The sequence below is a fragment of the Crinia signifera genome, chromosome 6, assembly GCF_055691185.1.
Source record: "Crinia signifera chromosome 6, ASM5569118v1, whole genome shotgun sequence".
In the NCBI taxonomy this organism is placed as follows: Eukaryota; Metazoa; Chordata; class Amphibia; order Anura; family Myobatrachidae; genus Crinia; species Crinia signifera.
In genome coordinates, this window is record NC_139222.1 from 105,340,287 (window position 1) to 105,357,334 (window position 17,048).

At 41.9% G+C, this 17,048-nt stretch overlaps 1 protein-coding gene across 1 annotated transcript in view; it reads left to right on the forward strand.

Annotated features, from left to right (window-relative positions):
- The window catches only part of OPRL1 (opioid related nociceptin receptor 1), a 135,800-nt gene extending 119,759 nt beyond the window's left edge, over nucleotides 1–16,041 (forward strand). Inside the window, exon 4 of the mRNA XM_083146726.1 lies at nucleotides 982–16,041. Coding sequence (XP_083002852.1) covers nucleotides 982–1,505 — 524 coding nt within the window. The 3' untranslated portion in view covers nucleotides 1,506–16,041. The remainder of the gene's footprint in view (nucleotides 1–981) is intronic.
- The last annotated feature ends 1,007 nt before the right edge of the window (nucleotides 16,042–17,048 follow it).

The following is a 17,048-nucleotide window of genomic DNA, read 5'->3' on the forward strand; positions in this document are numbered from 1 at the left end:
TCCTGGTGGGGTGCAATTAGATATGAATGCTACTGGAGGTTGTGTGGGGGTCCTGAATATGAAGAGGTGTGAGTTTTCAGGGAACGTTTGAAATTTTGGAGGCTAGAGGAGAGTCTTAGTGTGCGTGGAAGGGTATTGCATAAGGTGGGTGCTGCCCAACAAAAATCCTGCAAGTGTAAGTGGGAGTGAGTAATGAATGTGGATGAGAGACGCAGATCTTGTGCAGAGCGGAGAGGTCGGGTGGGGATATATTTTGAGATAAGCAAAGAGATATGAATTGGTGTAGTCAGAGTGATGGCTTTATATGTAAGTAGAAGTATTTTATACTTAATGCGGTAATATACAGGCAACCAATGGAGGGACTGGCAGAGCGGATCAGCAGACGACGTACGTCTAGCCAGGAAGATTAGCCTTGCAGCTGCATTCAAAATGGATTGTAGTGGTGAGAGTCTTTTCTTAGGAAGACTGGTAAGGAGGCCATTGCAATAATCAATGCGTGATATAATGAGTGCATGGATTAGAGTTTTTGCATTGTCTTGTGTAAGGTATGGATGAATTATGGATAGGTTTTTTTAGATGCATGTAACACGATTTAGAGACAGATTGAATGTGAGGAATGAAGGATAGTTCAGAGTTGAGGATGACCCCTAGGCAGCGAGCTTGTGGAGTAGGATTAATTGTTGTGTTCTCAACAGTGATAGAGATATCAGGTTGGTAACTACTCTTGGCTGGTGGGAATAGAATTAATTCAGTTTTGGAAATGTTGGGATTAGCACAGGAGACAGATCTTTACTGACTTGTAAGGGTTTAGGATCAAGAGGAAACATTGTGTTTGTATGGCATTGTGGGACTGAGCCTATAATTTTCCTGTGCCAATTGTGATTGGACTACATTAAAATTGTATGCAACTTGGAAGCGTCTATATAAGAGCAGTCATTTGCGTGTTGGTAATGATATGTTATCTTTTTCTCTTTCCTGCAGGTACCGAATGTATGGTTCAGCTACCCGATCCAGAACGTTATTGGGAACCAGTTTTTGGCACCTGTGTTTTCCTCTTTTCCTTTGTCATACCCGTCTTAATTATCACCATCTGCTACAGCTTGATGATCAGACGGTTAAAGAAAGTACGGGTTTTGTCTGGGTCAAGGGAAAAGGACCGGAACCTGCGCCGTATAACTCGTCTGGTGTTGGTGGTTGTAGCTGTGTTTATTATCTGTTGGACCCCAATCCAGATTTTTGTGCTAGTGCAGAGCCTTGGAGCTAAGCCTGACAGTGATGTTAAAGTGGCCATCCTTCACTTCTGCATTGCACTGGGCTATATCAATAGCAGCCTTAACCCTGTGCTTTATGCCTTTTTAGATGAGAACTTCAAAGCCTGTTTCAAGAAGTTTTGCTTTCCCTCTGCCTTTCGCACTGAGTTGCAGATGTCCAACAGGATGTGCAGCATTGCCAAAGATGTTGCTTATGCTTGCAAGAACTCAGATGGCCCGAATAATCCGGCATGACTAGGCATGGAACTGCCCATGATGGGTGGAGAAAATGACCAATTGGGGACTAATCCACAGGCAGAACTGACACAGATCACTGCTTTGTGACAAAGATGAGGGTGTTGAAAGACACACCTAAATGTAAATCCGCCAATTAATGAGCACAATGGAAAATACCATTGAAATCCATTGGTTATTTAATATGGAACTCAGCAACCTCTTAAAAGGACAGAGGAAGGATTCTCATTTTAAACAGATTTCTGCCAACTTTACTGCGGAAAACCAATGAGGCTCGTGTCTTTTTTATTAGGATATTCGATCTACAGTACATTTTGAAAATATTTCACCTTCATTATCTTTTCCCCAAAGTCTTAAACCTATTTACCCCCCCCCCAAAGGAGCAGGGATCACAGTTTATATGTGAAATGATTCTCCTTTAACCCACTCCGACTCCCTCAAACCATATACTGTAGCTCATGAATTCTATATTTGTATAGGTGCACAAAAATATTTATTATATTTTGCACATACATGTATCCTATTGTCTAAAGCCATTCAGGATATATGACCAAAATATTGTTTTTGCCCATAATAGTTACCTCTCAAAGCTGATGGACTTTACCATCATAGGTTTCCTGCTGCAGCCACATGCACATGTAGAATGTGGCTATGAAATCTAAATTCTGGGCTGAAAAGAATCTACCTTCAGAGTCTACGTTGGTCGTGTTTAGGGTTGATGACTTAACCAAGAAAGGTACCTTCTGCTGACAATAATCCACATTTCTAAGGAGTTCATCATCCTGAGAAGTTTTACAATGTACTCCAAGAGTGGCCTGTTCTTTGACCGATCTTCAGCTAATGATGTTATGAAAGACAATGGGGTGAACTTTAAGAGGTCACCTCCCTCATGTGGAACTGTATTGCTCTATGGGACCAGTCAGGAAAGACAAATGCAATGACTTCCTTGTATCTTCTTTCCAAACCATGGATGATGGGCTCCAGGGGTTGTCTGCTCTGATGTTTGTGGCTATAGACTGACAAGGTTACCTATATGCAGATTACCTCTTTCAACTCTGGCATTACCCCTAACTACAGCCTTTCGGATTTGTATATAGGAACTCTGTCACATGTATATACTACACTGTATATATTACATATACATAATATATATATTTATATATATATTCACATTTTGAAGCCTCAAAAATAAAAGCCTTTCTTCACTGGGGATCTGCTAAGCTTTGCTCCAGCAAGTTAGGAATGTAAACATTGATGTAGCCAAAGGCAAACAGTGACTTTAAGGAGAAGATCTGTAAGCAGTGACTTATTGGTAGGACCTGGGACAACCAGTGTTCTGAGCTACTGAGCTGTACCAGGTTCCCATCCTAAAGTATATGAATAAGCTGTGTCCATCAAAAGAGAAAAGTATGCTGCAGAAGGAAAGACAGAAAAAACTTACGTAGATAAGCTCTGAACCTTCTGAACTTTACCTGTGATTATTTATTGTGCCCTACATGATGCTGTATGGATCAGGATCCAATGCCAACAGAGAATGCCATTTTGGTGGCCAAACAAATTCAAGAGATACAGTAATACATTGAGTTCTCAAAATCCTGAATTGCTCAGACTCTGAACATGGGGAGATGTAGAACATGCCTGCATTTAAAAAACTGTTTTCCCCTGTGGTCATGGAAAAAATAAGTTTATTGAGAGCACGTACTGTAAAGAGAAGTTTTACACTATAGTGTGCGTTTATGTGTGCTAATTATATTTAGATGCCATATCAGAGATCTATATATCCATTTGGCTATAAGAAAATGTCTTCATAGTGTATATCAAGAATGTATTAAATCACATATTGGCTATACTGAGCAGAAGTCAGAGGGCCCTTGCCTTAGGCATATGTAAGAGAGGAAGCAAGATAAAGCCTCCTAATAAGTTATTTATAGTGAAGAACAGCACTTTCCGCCAAAGACCACCATCGAAGGCTATCATGTAACTAACAAACCCTCTGGAATAATTGATGATATTGGATTTTCAGTGCGGAAAGAAGTTTTAAAGGGGTTTGTTACTTGCAGTTTCTATTTAGTATCGATTATCTATTATTCAGAGCACTTATAAACCTTATACCTATTGGTGTTCATTTTTCACAAGTATGTACACAAAACACAAACAGATTTAACACACTGATGTTAATTGCCTAATTCTGAGTCAGAAACAAAGCAAAGAAGAGCAAATTATTATGCACCTTGGTAAGACCATGTTGAACAGCAGGCGGGGCAGAGTTAAAGGGGCAAATTTACTAAAGCTTTTTAAAAAGAAAAAGATGTTGCCCTTAGCACCAATCAGATTCTGTCTTTCATTTTCTTGGATGCAATAGAAAAATGATAGACTGAATCTGATTGGTTGTACGGGCAACATCACGACTTTTCATTTTTAGAAGTTTAAGTAAATTTACCTCAAAACAAAATGTGCAATGAGAATTTGATCAAAGTGGGGAATTGTTCAAACCATTGGCGTATCCGGGGGGGGGGGGGGGGGGGGGATCACCCTGCTCTCCTCCTGTTATATTGTACAGTTTATTGTACAAGTGCAATGGCACGTCAGTCAGGGAGAGGGAGGGGAATGGGACTGGCCTCCCTGGACCATCAGCATACAGTAGCGTGGGGATTAAAAATCAAGCTGTACAGCATTTGTGGGCAAAAGAAAGCAGTATTTACACTGCATGCATAACAAATAAGTGTATCTGTACCTCCTGCATTGCAACATGGTTTGTCGAGGTGCAAAGTTGCTTGCTTGTATTGCTTTAATCCCACCTCAGAATAAGGCGCTGTTTGTTAGCAGTAAAGGCAAATGAATGGAGCTCAAAGCATATGCAGAGTCAACAGTTTCAGTGCTGTCATTAGACTTTTCATTTACATGCATTTTGCTTTCTGTAGAAATGCTACAATTAATCCTGAAATTGACAGCAGTGGGTATAAGGCTTATGGGGATAATGCTGAATAGGTCTTAGTTTTTTCGTAACCATAGCCATTACTGTGCCACATTTATTGGCAATAATATCATCATTGGATTCAAACTGTTTCCAGCAGTTCAACTTACAGTTTAAAAAGCCAAGTGTTACCTGTAACAAAGATGGATTCCTAGCTTTGTGATCTCACCTACCACATTCTAGTTCTTAAAGACCCCTCTCTCTCAATATTTTTGAGGATCAATTCAATAAGGTGTGCCGTACAGTAAGTCTTCATATACTGTAAGCCCAGGCTCACAGATCTTCGGCCAGGACAAGATTGGGCCATCAGGGAGGGGGAGAGTTTTGGTTGAGTTGGCTGCGTGTCTACACCACTACAACGGCAACTTGCCCCACTTGCGTCTAATTCAAACTGAGCCACAATATTAATGTCAAGTTAGACATTTTTATTAGTATGGAAATATGATAATTTACTTCAGTCGTTTTTTTGGGTAACAGCTGCAAATTACCACACAGTGTGGTTGTGCGGGTTGTTTACCTTAGCCCAGACATTTTTAATGTCTTAAAGTAGCTTTGGGTGAATGAGTTGTTCATTGCCTGCATTAAGTAGAACCCACCGTCTACCTACAATAGAGATTAGAAAGCAAATTGTAGCCTATTTATTCAATAAAAAATAGTAACATCACTGAGGTACAACTTGGTGCTAAATGCCTCATGACTCAGTGACATCTTTAGTTCATAGTGAATTAAAAGGTTGCAAATAAGTAATGGTTCAACCTACCAAATTGTTGCGTCTCGGTGAACGGAACAAGCACACTTTAAACACATTATTTTTTTGAAGTGATCAACTAACAGAATCTGCCTAGAGTAAAACAGCAGAGTGTTGCAGGTCAAACGTGGTTGGATGTAAGCTGATCACATGATGCATTCTCTCGCTCACATTGACTCAAGCGTTGTTCTGTTCGCAGCATAATTTCCACCATTGAGTTTTGCATCCCATGAAAGGAGTGTAACATTGGGTACCATTCGTTAAAACAGAAAAAAAAATGGTTCATTGAAAAATGTAGTGTTGTTAAAAATAGGGGAACAATGCAATCTGCTTGCAGGAGTGCCTTATTGCAAACTACACTTGTATTTCTAGTTAACGTGACTAACAGTGACAGTATTGTGCTGTAGTATTTCTGTGCAACGTGTGATGCAAAGACTTGCTCCAATGGACAGCTCCTTTGTAGATGTTACTCACTCTCAGCATCGGATCTAAATGGTTCATCCTGGAATTTCCCTTTTGTGACCGCCCAACACTTGTACAGACCTTTTCTGCTTGCTCCAATGTTCTATGTGACTGTAAAATGCTGCTTTGCGGGATACAGGCTCATGTCCCATGTATTTTGTGCTAACAGGACGACTAATTGAATGTCTGCTCAGGACAAGGGAAACATTCACTGAACCTGTACTGAAGTGCTTTTTTTTCTTCACTATCTTCTCACGCTTCCACAGCAAGGTAGATTGGCCCTTAAACCAGGCCAGTAGTTCTCAGATATCTCTTCAAGTATTGCTGACAGGCCATGGCATAATGATCTCCCTGTGTAAAGAAATGCGATTTACTGGGTTAGCCAATGAATTGACCTGTGCATGAATAAGGAAATTCTGAAAACATGGCCTGTTGGGGTGCACTTGATGACAACCTTGAGAAACACTGTAGTATCCATCATCACATAATACAGAGGTATTGTCATATATATAATATAACGATACTGTATATAATATCTTCTTTTATTCAAACTGATAGTCTGCATTCTCATTAATATCAAACTCACAAAATGGCTGCCTACACCAGTGCCTCGGTGATGTGAATACTGTAGTTCCTAATGAAGTTATGTGTTCAAAACTAATATTGGCATAACAGCAACATTGTTTCCTCTGCTATATGTAGGTGACAGCTACACTTAAATGTTTATTACCAGAAAGAAAAAAAGAATCATATAAATGGTTTGCCTGTCAGGTTACGGGCCAGTTGACTCTGATATAAGGAATTGATGAATGGCTGTGATTGGTTCCTTGCAGGCAAGTTTGGTATTAAAGAAATAGGGTTATATATTCAGGAAAAAATCATACAAAAATGTGAACATAACTACTGTACAATTTATTTTTCTATAGATATGAGTCACATATTCAAGGTAAATTGCCATAAACTTCAATCAAAGCACCCCTAGTGAATATATTGAAATTGAAAATAATGAAGCAGTATGTACAATTACAGGAACCTTCAGTACATAGTTTACCAGCTAGAAAGCATGTATGCCAATTGAGCTAGGATATTGACCAATTGACCCTTTTCTTCTTTTTGCTATATGCCCCCTCTTTTTACTTCTCAGAGCTTTGGGAATCTGGCCTCTTAGAATATTGCTAAAATATTGTAGTGGGGAAACAGAAGAGAAGAATCCGGGCTTTTATTAATCTTGGTGAGGGCTACCTATAATAAAATTGGGTGTACATGCACACTGCAGTCTTCAGACCCAGTTCTCACACCATAGAAAGCAAAGAAGATATATACTTAGGTTGAGTAGGTTGGTTTCCAATGCTTTTTAACCCAACCCATAACATGACTACTTTCACCTGTCACTCAGAATACCCTTCATTTCAAGTATGTTAATTAAACATTCACAGCAATGAAAGGGATTCAAGTAGATGTAACTGATAATCAGACCAAATTTTCCCCTTCAAACACATCCTTCACTACCTACTTCCGACTGAATGCCACAGCTAGGTCCCATTGGTAGATTCGAATTTGGTATATATCGGCCTGTTTTAACACTCACACAATCCATGTCTTCCTTTCCCCCCACTATTCACATGGTAACTGACTATACACAGAAGCACCAATGGAATTCATTCTCCTTCCCATTTGATAGGTAATTCTTAAGTAATAACCTATGTAAAATAATGAATACTGGGCCCAAAATTATGATGATTTCCAGTGGCGGCTCCTGCCTTTAGACTTAAGGGGGGCTGCAATTGCCTGGGTACTGCTCGTTGCAAACGGAACACAAAATACAGATAATCTACTTTGAATCAACTTAAACTATGGAATAAAGTAACCTTGATTTTGATTGCTCTGTACCAGTGTTTTTGTTTATATACTGTAAACAAATGATGTACCCATATGCACACAAAAACTGGTACAGAGCAAAATACACACTTTGAATAACTTTAATATTATGTAAAGTACAGAAAATTATACTCCTATTAAAGATATATACACACAAATAATAGTTTAAAAAAATATTATTCACAGAGGCTCAAATATTATAAAAAGAAAATAACTTCCATGCACCTTTCTGCTGCAATGCATACAGTACCTTCCTTCAGCTGCATCACACTGAGTGACTCACTGAAGTCTGGGCATGCTCACTGCTGATGATTTGCTTCAGCAGCCCATGGAAGCACTGTAGCTCTGGTGATGTGCTCAGAATGGCTTCCTGCTGGAAAGCTATTGCTGTCATCGTTCCATGTACTGGCAGCCCAAGTGGGGGAGGAGTTTTCAGTCCTCTGTATAATGGGCAGTATCAGCTTCCAATAGGAAGCTACTACATGCTGAACTCCTCCCCACATGAGATGAGGTCACACATGAAGCCTGGTGTTGTGATTTCTGACAGGAAAGACATGTGATCATGTGACCACATGAGGACTGGGAGAGACACAGACAGCCAGCAGAGAGCTCCAGAGGTAGATTCCGCAACTGCCCTCCCCCCTGCGGGTAGAATGCGCACCCCCCTCTTGTGGAGCTCTGAAGCTGGCTGTCTGTTTTATACTGGAAACATCCTGGTTTTCACTGGAGGGACTGCAGTCTTGCAGCCCAATAGCAGGAGCCGCCACTGATGATTTCAAAAGAAAGGGACATGGAATAATTGGAAGACTGTAGACCATTACCATCAGTTTAACTTAATTACAGATGTACATTATCAAAACAAAACTGCCCATGGATAAGAATAGAAGTGTAATTATAATATGGATCACTTAGAGCTTACACTGTACTTGCCCTCCAAGGGTCACCGTCTAAACGATAGGGCTACAAAGATTTTGCCGCTTTGGAATAATTTTAGTTCAATTATCAAAAGCATTTACCAAGCTAGTACTATGCAGAACAAATTAATGCAATTATCTTGTTTTCTACCTAATAGAATTACTGATGCTCATGTGTAAAATTCACAGAAGTCATTAATCTTTTCAGCACATTCAAACCCCCTCCCCTGCCACTCTCCCCACCTCGGCCTTTTCTTCCAAGCGTTAAACAGATTATTCACAGCAGTGAAATCCTGCGTCTAGACTCCAGCTCTGGCACAGCCGACACAGGAGGCTGCGCCCCGTAACAGGTTCTAGGCCTTTCAGTAAGTACATAGTTTAACAGGATGCCTTGTAGGACACCATAATCTCTTTAGTCGGCAATAAGTAGTGACAAATTTAATCAAGGAACTTAAGCCAAAGTCCGATAGTATTCCTCAGGGTAGCTAACGTTGCTAGAATTTATGATCCACCATTACTGCATAACCACATTTTCTGCAGCTCTGGGTCATAATTACAGGCAAAGGCACTGTCCTGATTGACACCACAGACATTAATCACTATTATATGATTGGCCGAGTAGGTTTTTTAATTAAGAGTTTTTTCATTTGGCTTTCAAATATTGCCTGACAAACACATATCTATCAGTGTTTTGGAATAAAACGTGGATAATGCATCCAGAGCTTACTGATATTTTCCCACTATTTATTTGCTACATATATATACAGTTTATATACATACAGATATATACAGATTTACACTGACTAACACCATGTGGTTCATAGAATATTATTTATGGCTAAACATCGGTTCCATTTATAGGCAAGGTGCTTTCTCCATGTTTTGAGCCCATTACACATTAGAAAAATGACACTTTAAATCTTGTGTATGTAATGGTGGAGTTCAATAATGTATTCTAATTAGTTTATGGCTACTAAAATCCCACAACTAGTTGACTAGGGAAGAGAGCAGGCACTGACCCCTTCAACACCAGTACAACTGGGCAGATGCTAATTTTGTTCCAGTTCTAGAACACGGATGTCAGAATCCCAGCAGCAGTTCGCGGGAGATGAGCCAGATAATGTTTTACTTGTTAATTAAAGCCGGAAACGGCATGCTGAGTCTCAGACAGAACCTTATTGTGGCTTTCTTACACCTTGACCTTATTAGCTTGCCTTGATTAGTCTGTTGCACAGATGCCCCGCCGCCTTCCACTCACCCTGTCAGGAGTCTTTTCAGTCATTTCCTCTGTACTAAAGAGCAGTACATCAATGTCCATTCAGTTGTAGAAGTATAGTTGTGATGATAATAATACAGTACCATAATAACTATAGGGCTAATTATGTCTAAAATATTTCTTAATAAACTACAGAGAGCTAATTTCAATCCTCGGTTTGACAGCCTATAGTGTAGCAATTTCTTGCAAGTACCAGCAAGCTACTGGCTGTGGAGAGTCACAAATTGCCCATCTCGTACAGTTAATCTGTCCAGGTGGACTAATGATAGGCATATGCATGATTCAGTTGGACAGTTTGATCGCTATTGATAAAATGTGCCAAAATTTCAGTTTTGGTGTCAGGGGATAACTAGAAAATTCTGGGATCCATAGCAAAATAAAATCATGTCTATACAGTATGTGTATTATATGAAAGGTGGTATATTAGCAGCATTGCCACTCTGCTAGCTGTCCAAGTGATGTCACTTGGTCACTGTTGAGTAGACAGTTGGTATCCTCTTCAATATAAGTTTAACTCTGGCTGCTTCTATAGAGTGTAGTTGATAGAGTACCTTTAAATACTACTGGTTCATTTAACTAACCTTACGTAGAAATTAGATAAAAGCTGGAAAGTGGATTAAGTCAAACTCTAATGAACTGCGTTACAGACAATGGGCCTGATTCAGAGATGGACACAAACCTGATTCGTTAACAGTGGAGCGGTTTTCGCACTGTGCATGCCATATTGCACTGTACACTGCAATGGTTTTGCGACGGCGGTCGCTGGGGGGACGTATGTGCAAAGTGGCATGGATGAAACGCTCAGTAATGGTAGCGGGAAGCAGTGGCAAAAACACAGGGATGCCATGACCATTTTCAGGTGCGTTCCATTCTGTGACTGCTATCCAATACGGAGTAACAGTGGGTCCGGACTCTTACTTCCTGCACCCATGCTGAGTGGCCATAGACTACCCAGTGGGCGTCTCAATGCAAATCCAGGTGGCTGTGGCATTTGCATATTATCTCATACACATTCCTAGGTGCAAATGTATGAGCGTACATCTCTTGCTCAGGCTCATTGTTACTGTTATTATACACATTCTGTACAAAATATATTTTGATTGCATAAGCAACCTTGCATATCATAATCTGCAGGCCCAATGAGTGCCTACAGGGAACCAATCATTCATCATTTATCATCTGCATTAGAACAGTCATGATAGTGAATGTACAAGCAATGCTTAATGAGTCAGTTAGGCCCCTTGGGCTGACACCAGTGGTTTTATTCAGAATTACTGTTTAAATGTTTTACATTTTTGTGCATCTGAACACAGCACTTTCTTACTTGTTTCCGGTGGGAAGATTGTAAGCTTCTGGTTCAATTAAATGTCCTGGTGCCATGGTTCCATTCCCCACGCATGCTGGTTCTGTGGGCTGTGGAATTGTATGCTGCACGCTTGCCCTGCTGTAATAAATGCACTTTAGTAGAGGCTGGAAAACTTCCCTGGACACTGACAGATGATTTTGTTTATAATATGTCAAAGAATTTAAATAAAATATATTTTGAAATCGATTGCAGTTATAGAGCTGCGGAGCCTGGCTGCAGTAATACATTAGTATATAGTAGGACTGTGTGACTGTTCTCAGCGTGACCGCAGGTATTGGTCTGTCTGTCCTTAGTATACAGTAGGACTGTGTGACTGTTCGCAGTGTGACCGCAGGTATTGGTCTGTCTGTCCTTAGTATACAGTAGGACTGTGTGACTGTTCTCAGTGTGACCGCAGGTATTGGTCTGTATGTCCTTAGTATACAGTAGGACTGTGTGACTGTTCTCAGAATGACCGCAGGTATTGGTCTGTCTGTCTTTAGTATACAGTAGGACGGTGTGACTGTTCTCAGAATGACCGCAGGTATTGGTCTGTCTGTCCTTAGTATACAGTAGGACTGTGTGACTGTTCTCAGAGTGACCGCAGGTATTGGTCTGTCTGTCCTTAGTATACAGTAGGACTGTGTGACTGTTCTCAGTGTGACCACAGGTATTGGTCTGTATGTCCTTAGTATACAGTAGGACTGTGTGACTGTTCTCAGAATGACCGCAGGTATTGGTCTGTCTGTCCTTAGTATACAGTAGGACTGTGTGACCAATGTTCCCTCTAATTTTACGAAGGCTGTGTGCGGCAAAAGATATTGGCTGTGCAACTTTGGAAGGAAATTAAAAATTTGGCGCGTCACATAACGTATAAAGGCCTAGGTTTCGAGTTCTGTTGAGTTAATAAAGCAATTTGAATGTTTACAGACTTCACACAACACACATATAGGCTATAGCAGTGATTTTCAACCTTATTAAACTCGTGGCACACTAAACAAGATTTTAACCTTTGTGCGCTCAGTTGCAATGTCTGTGCGCGGGCTCGGCGAGTTGTGTGCGCGCGCACACGCGCACAGCTTAGAGGGAACACTGTGTGTGACTGTTCTCAGAGTGACCGCAGGTATTGGTCTGTCTGTCCTTAGTATACAGTAGGACTGTGTGACTGTTCTCAGAATGACCGCAGGTATTGGTCTGTCTGTCCTTAGTATACAGTAGGACTGTGTGACTGTTCTCAGAATGACCGCAGGTATTGGTCTGTCTGTCCTTATTATACAGTAGGACTGTTTGACTGTTCTCAGAATGACCGCAGGTATTGGTCTGTCTGTCCTTAGTATACAGTAGGACTGAGTGACTGTTCTCAGAATGACTGCAGGTATTGGTCTGTCTGTCTTTAGTATACAGTAGGACTGTGTGACTGTTCTCAGAATGACCGCAGGTATTGGTCTGTCTGTCCTTAGTATACAGTAGGACTGTGTGACTGTTCTCAGAGTGACTGCAGGTATTGGTCTGTCTGTCCTTAGTATACAGTAGGACTGTGTGACTGTTCTCAGAATGACCGCAGGTATTGGTCTGTCTGTCCTTAGTATACAGTAGGACTGTGTGACTGTTCTCAGAGTGACCGCAGGTATTGATCTGTCTGTCCTTAGTATACAGTAGGACTGTGTGACTGTTCTCAGAGTGACCGCAGGTATTGGTCTGTCTGTCTTTAGTATACAGTAGGACTGTGTGACTGTTCTCAGTGTGACCGCAGGTATTGGTCTGTCTGTCCTTAGTATACAGTAGGACTGTGTGACTGTTCTCAGAGTGACCGCAGGTATTGGTCTGTCTGTCCTTAGTATACAGTAGGACTGTGTGACTGTTCTCAGAGTGACCGCAGGTATTGATCTGTCTTTTCTTAGTATACAGTAGGACTGTGTGACTGTTCTCAGAGTGACCGCAGGTATTGGTCTGTCTGTCTTTAGTATACAGTAGGACTGTGTGAGTGTTCTCAGTGTGACCGCAGGTATTGGTCTGTCTGTCCTTAGTATACAGTAGGACTGTGTGACTGTTCTCAGAGTGACCGCAGGTATTGGTCTGTCTGTCCTTAGTATACAGTAGGACTGTGTGACTGTTCTCAGTGTGACCATAGTTATTGGTCTGTCTGTCCTTAGTATACAGTAGGACTGTGTGACTGTTCTCAGTGTGACCATAGTTATTGGTCTGTCTGTCCTTAGTATACAGTAGGACTGTGTGACTGTTCTCAGTGTGACCATAGTTATTGGTCTGTCAGTCCTTAGTATACAGTAGGACTGTGTGACTGTTCTCAGAATGACCGCAGGTATTGGTCTGTCCGTCCTTAGTATACAGTAGGACTGTGTGACTGTTTTCAGAGTGACCGCAGGTATTGGTCTGTCTGTCCTTAGTATACAGTAGGACTGTGTGACTGTTCTCAGAATGACTGCAGGTATTGGTCTGTCTGTCCTTAGTATACAGTAGGACTGTGTGACTGTTCTCAGAATGACCGCAGGTATTGATCTGTCTGTCCTTAGTATACAGTAGGACTGTGTGACTGTTCTCAGTGTAACCATAGTTATTGGTCTACTTAACCTTATTGTAGGACTGTGTTACTGTTTTGAGCCTAAATGCACTTAAAGAACTATATGGCTGCAGATGTGACCATGCTCATCTTACCCGCGACACGACTGGGCACATGTGCGGCACTGAGCCGTGGGTGGGAATTAGTTCGCAAAGTTAAGTTAAGTACACTGCCCATTCATTCCTGCTTGCGGGCGCCATAGTCACAGGAACCCTAACTGCGCCATCTTTGCTCTGTGGCAAAGATGAGCATGGCTACAGCTATACATAACCTTAATTGTAGTTATAGCAGTGTGTGGCTGTACTGAACATGACTACAATTCATACCTGCTTTTCCCAGAACAACTGGGAGACTCTCAAATGTCGAGGGGCACCAATGGCCTCCTATAGGATTATGCCAGCGTCCTGTATGTGGTTCAAGGCTTGATGATGTGATCTATATTGAATCACCTTATGCTGATCTGCTCCCCAACTTTGGGGCCAGATTGTGGTGCAGCACCCCATCGTACCTTGCTCCTGGTATTATTTCTGTTTATATGGCCTGAGTATAAAGCTGGACGTAGTTGTAGGCATGTCAGGTTTTATTTGGGGGATTGTAACTTAATGTTAATGCCCCAGCCAGTAGATTTCATACAGAGATGCCCACTGGCCATGGTGCCAATCCATCACTTTGTTTATTAGATAGCACCATCTGAAGCACATCGGTCACAGCTTCGAACATTGCACCAGCCATATGAAGGTGCACAATCTCAATTTGAACTTGTCTGCAAAAATCAGACTCCACCATGGCCTGTGCGCATCTGGTGAGTTACCTCCCAGGAACTCCCAACAAAATTGCCTACAGTATCTCTGAATCCAAATTCATTCTGAATATAATGGAGGTAATGCACAGTGGGTCTCAGGTACATACACCGACTGAAAACATCATACACTTGCATCTAAGGCCACCACTGTGTCCACCTCTGCACCAGGTCCATAGACTCTACTGAACATGAATGGAAAAGTATGTCTGAACTCAGGATAGGTATGTACTTAACTGTTACATGTTCCAGTTCTACTGAGCGTTTGTGAACCACTTATTGATAAATATATATGTTTATTAGCCAATATTTCTAAATTCACTTGTATGAGACTTCCTGGAGGGGTGATGGAGGTGGATGTTTTGGGAGAGTTGTAAAGTGTGTGTGGGTGTGTGTGTGTGGCTCTAACTGCAGTTGTAGGACTGCAAGAGTGCTCTGACCATGGCTCAGTTTTTGGGATTATGTGAATATACTCAGTCTAAATACATCTGTAAGACTGTGGGACTAGACTGAGGCAAGATGCATCTGTATTGCCAGTTGCGTAACTTCGTCCAGGTGACCTGGAGTCAAGATATATATATATAGGTGCCCCCCCTTTTGTATGTCTATCTACTGTATCTATCTATCTATCTATCTATCTATCTATCTATCTATCTATCTATCTATCTATCTACCCACAGAGAGAAAACACATAACTCCCTTGGGAGCAGGAGCCCTGCGGCAGATGACTCAATTGCCTCCCAGCGTTCTGCCTCTGTGTATTGCTGTGTGACTATACTGAGCCAAAATGCATCTGTAAGACTGTGTGACTGTACTGAGGTTAAATGCATCTATATTACTGCATGCCCCAATTGCCCGCGGGACACTGCCACCCATGGGAGGGACAGTGGGACAATGTGGAAAATCTGCCTCTGACAGGTAAGATTGGGAGGTAGGCATGTGTACACACCCTAGCTGCTGGAAATAAAACAATCCAGATCCCTACCCAGCAATATTGTAGAACCTAGGCTATAGCTCCTAATGGGGCAGGGTCACAATGACGTTAATCCCCCCTCCTTGGCTGTGGGAGGGTGCTGGCAGGTAGCAGCTGCCTGGGAGACTTGCCCACTCTTCTTGGGACCCGGGAGCACCACCCGATTTTTGGTAGTTTCCTGGCAATTTCGGGGAAAGTAAGCAAGTGTGGCATTAAGGCATTTAATTGACTGTGACTCTATACCTGTGACTATATGATGCCATTGTATTATAACTGTCATAGGAATTGTTAAATTTAAAGTTACCACTGATCTCTATTCATCATCACATAAGAGTTTTTAAGGAAGTTTCTGAATACTGGATGTCCAAAAATAATGCAAACTCTTCTGGGAAGAGGGATCCTGTCTCTAGCTCATTATATATCTACTAAACTGCACTTATGCAATTATAAGGGCTTTTTATCTCCTTGCTATGCAGGTGCATCGTTCTGTGCTTGGATGATTTTTTGGGTCTCACTGGCCGTGCCAGTAGTGGTACCTATCTGTATTGTTTGGTAAAATATGTAATAAACATGTAATGGTTCTCGTTGAGCTGTGTCGTTTGCTGGGTAGTTCTGTGTGACCTTTACATTTTTAGTTTCTAGCAGCCGTGTAACTGAATAATGCAATTAATGGGGCCTAATGCTGCGCAAATAGACACTGTGACATTTTCCGGCTTGTTGAGGGAGCCAGGAACACCAAACGAGTTCTGAGAAATGTCAGTCTGTAACATTGCCTGACTATGTTACATTATGATTTATTTATTTATAAAGTGTCATGCATGTGCTATTACACTATGCTACTCGGAATGTTCTCTCACAAGGATAAATACAAACTGGAAAGGAATACTGACCTAATTGCAAGGACAAATTTGTTCTGAAAATGGACAAAACAATGCTGCACTGCAGGCAGGGCCACCAATAGGAGGGTGCTGTGGGTACAGCTGTCTCGGGCCCCAGCCTCTGGAAGGGCCTGGGCAGCTCATTTTACCCACCGCATCCTTCCCCAATTGCCTCCACTGCAGTGCGCTCAGTGCGCTTAACAAAGCCAGACAACCCAGGATGCCGGTGGCCAATTAAAATGCTGCACTGGATTTTTAACAAATCAGAGGTCACATACTGGCAGCCAATCAGAGTGGCTTCCGGTACGCGGGCTCTGATTGCCTCACCAGCCCGTGCTGCATTTTAATTGGCCGCCGACATCCTGAGTTGAAAGTTGAAGGAGCCTGTGCATCGGGACCTCCAGGCTGCAGTTTAGTGGAAGAGGAGATGGGGGACCAGGAGCCGGGTTACGCTAAATCAAGTGAGAAGGAGGGGGGGGGGGGGGACTGGTAATGAGTCCCGGCCCCAAAATTCCTGATTGCAGCCCTGACTGCAGGTGGGGCAAATATAACATATGCAGAGAGAGTTTTTGTTTCTGTGCAGGGTAAATTATGTACTGGCTGCTTTACTTTAAACACACCCCACCCAAATCCATACCTCCCAACTGTCCCGCTTTTCATTTCATTTTTTGGGATGTTCCCGCATCCTGCCCGGGGCCAGCAGTGTCCCGCAGCTAGA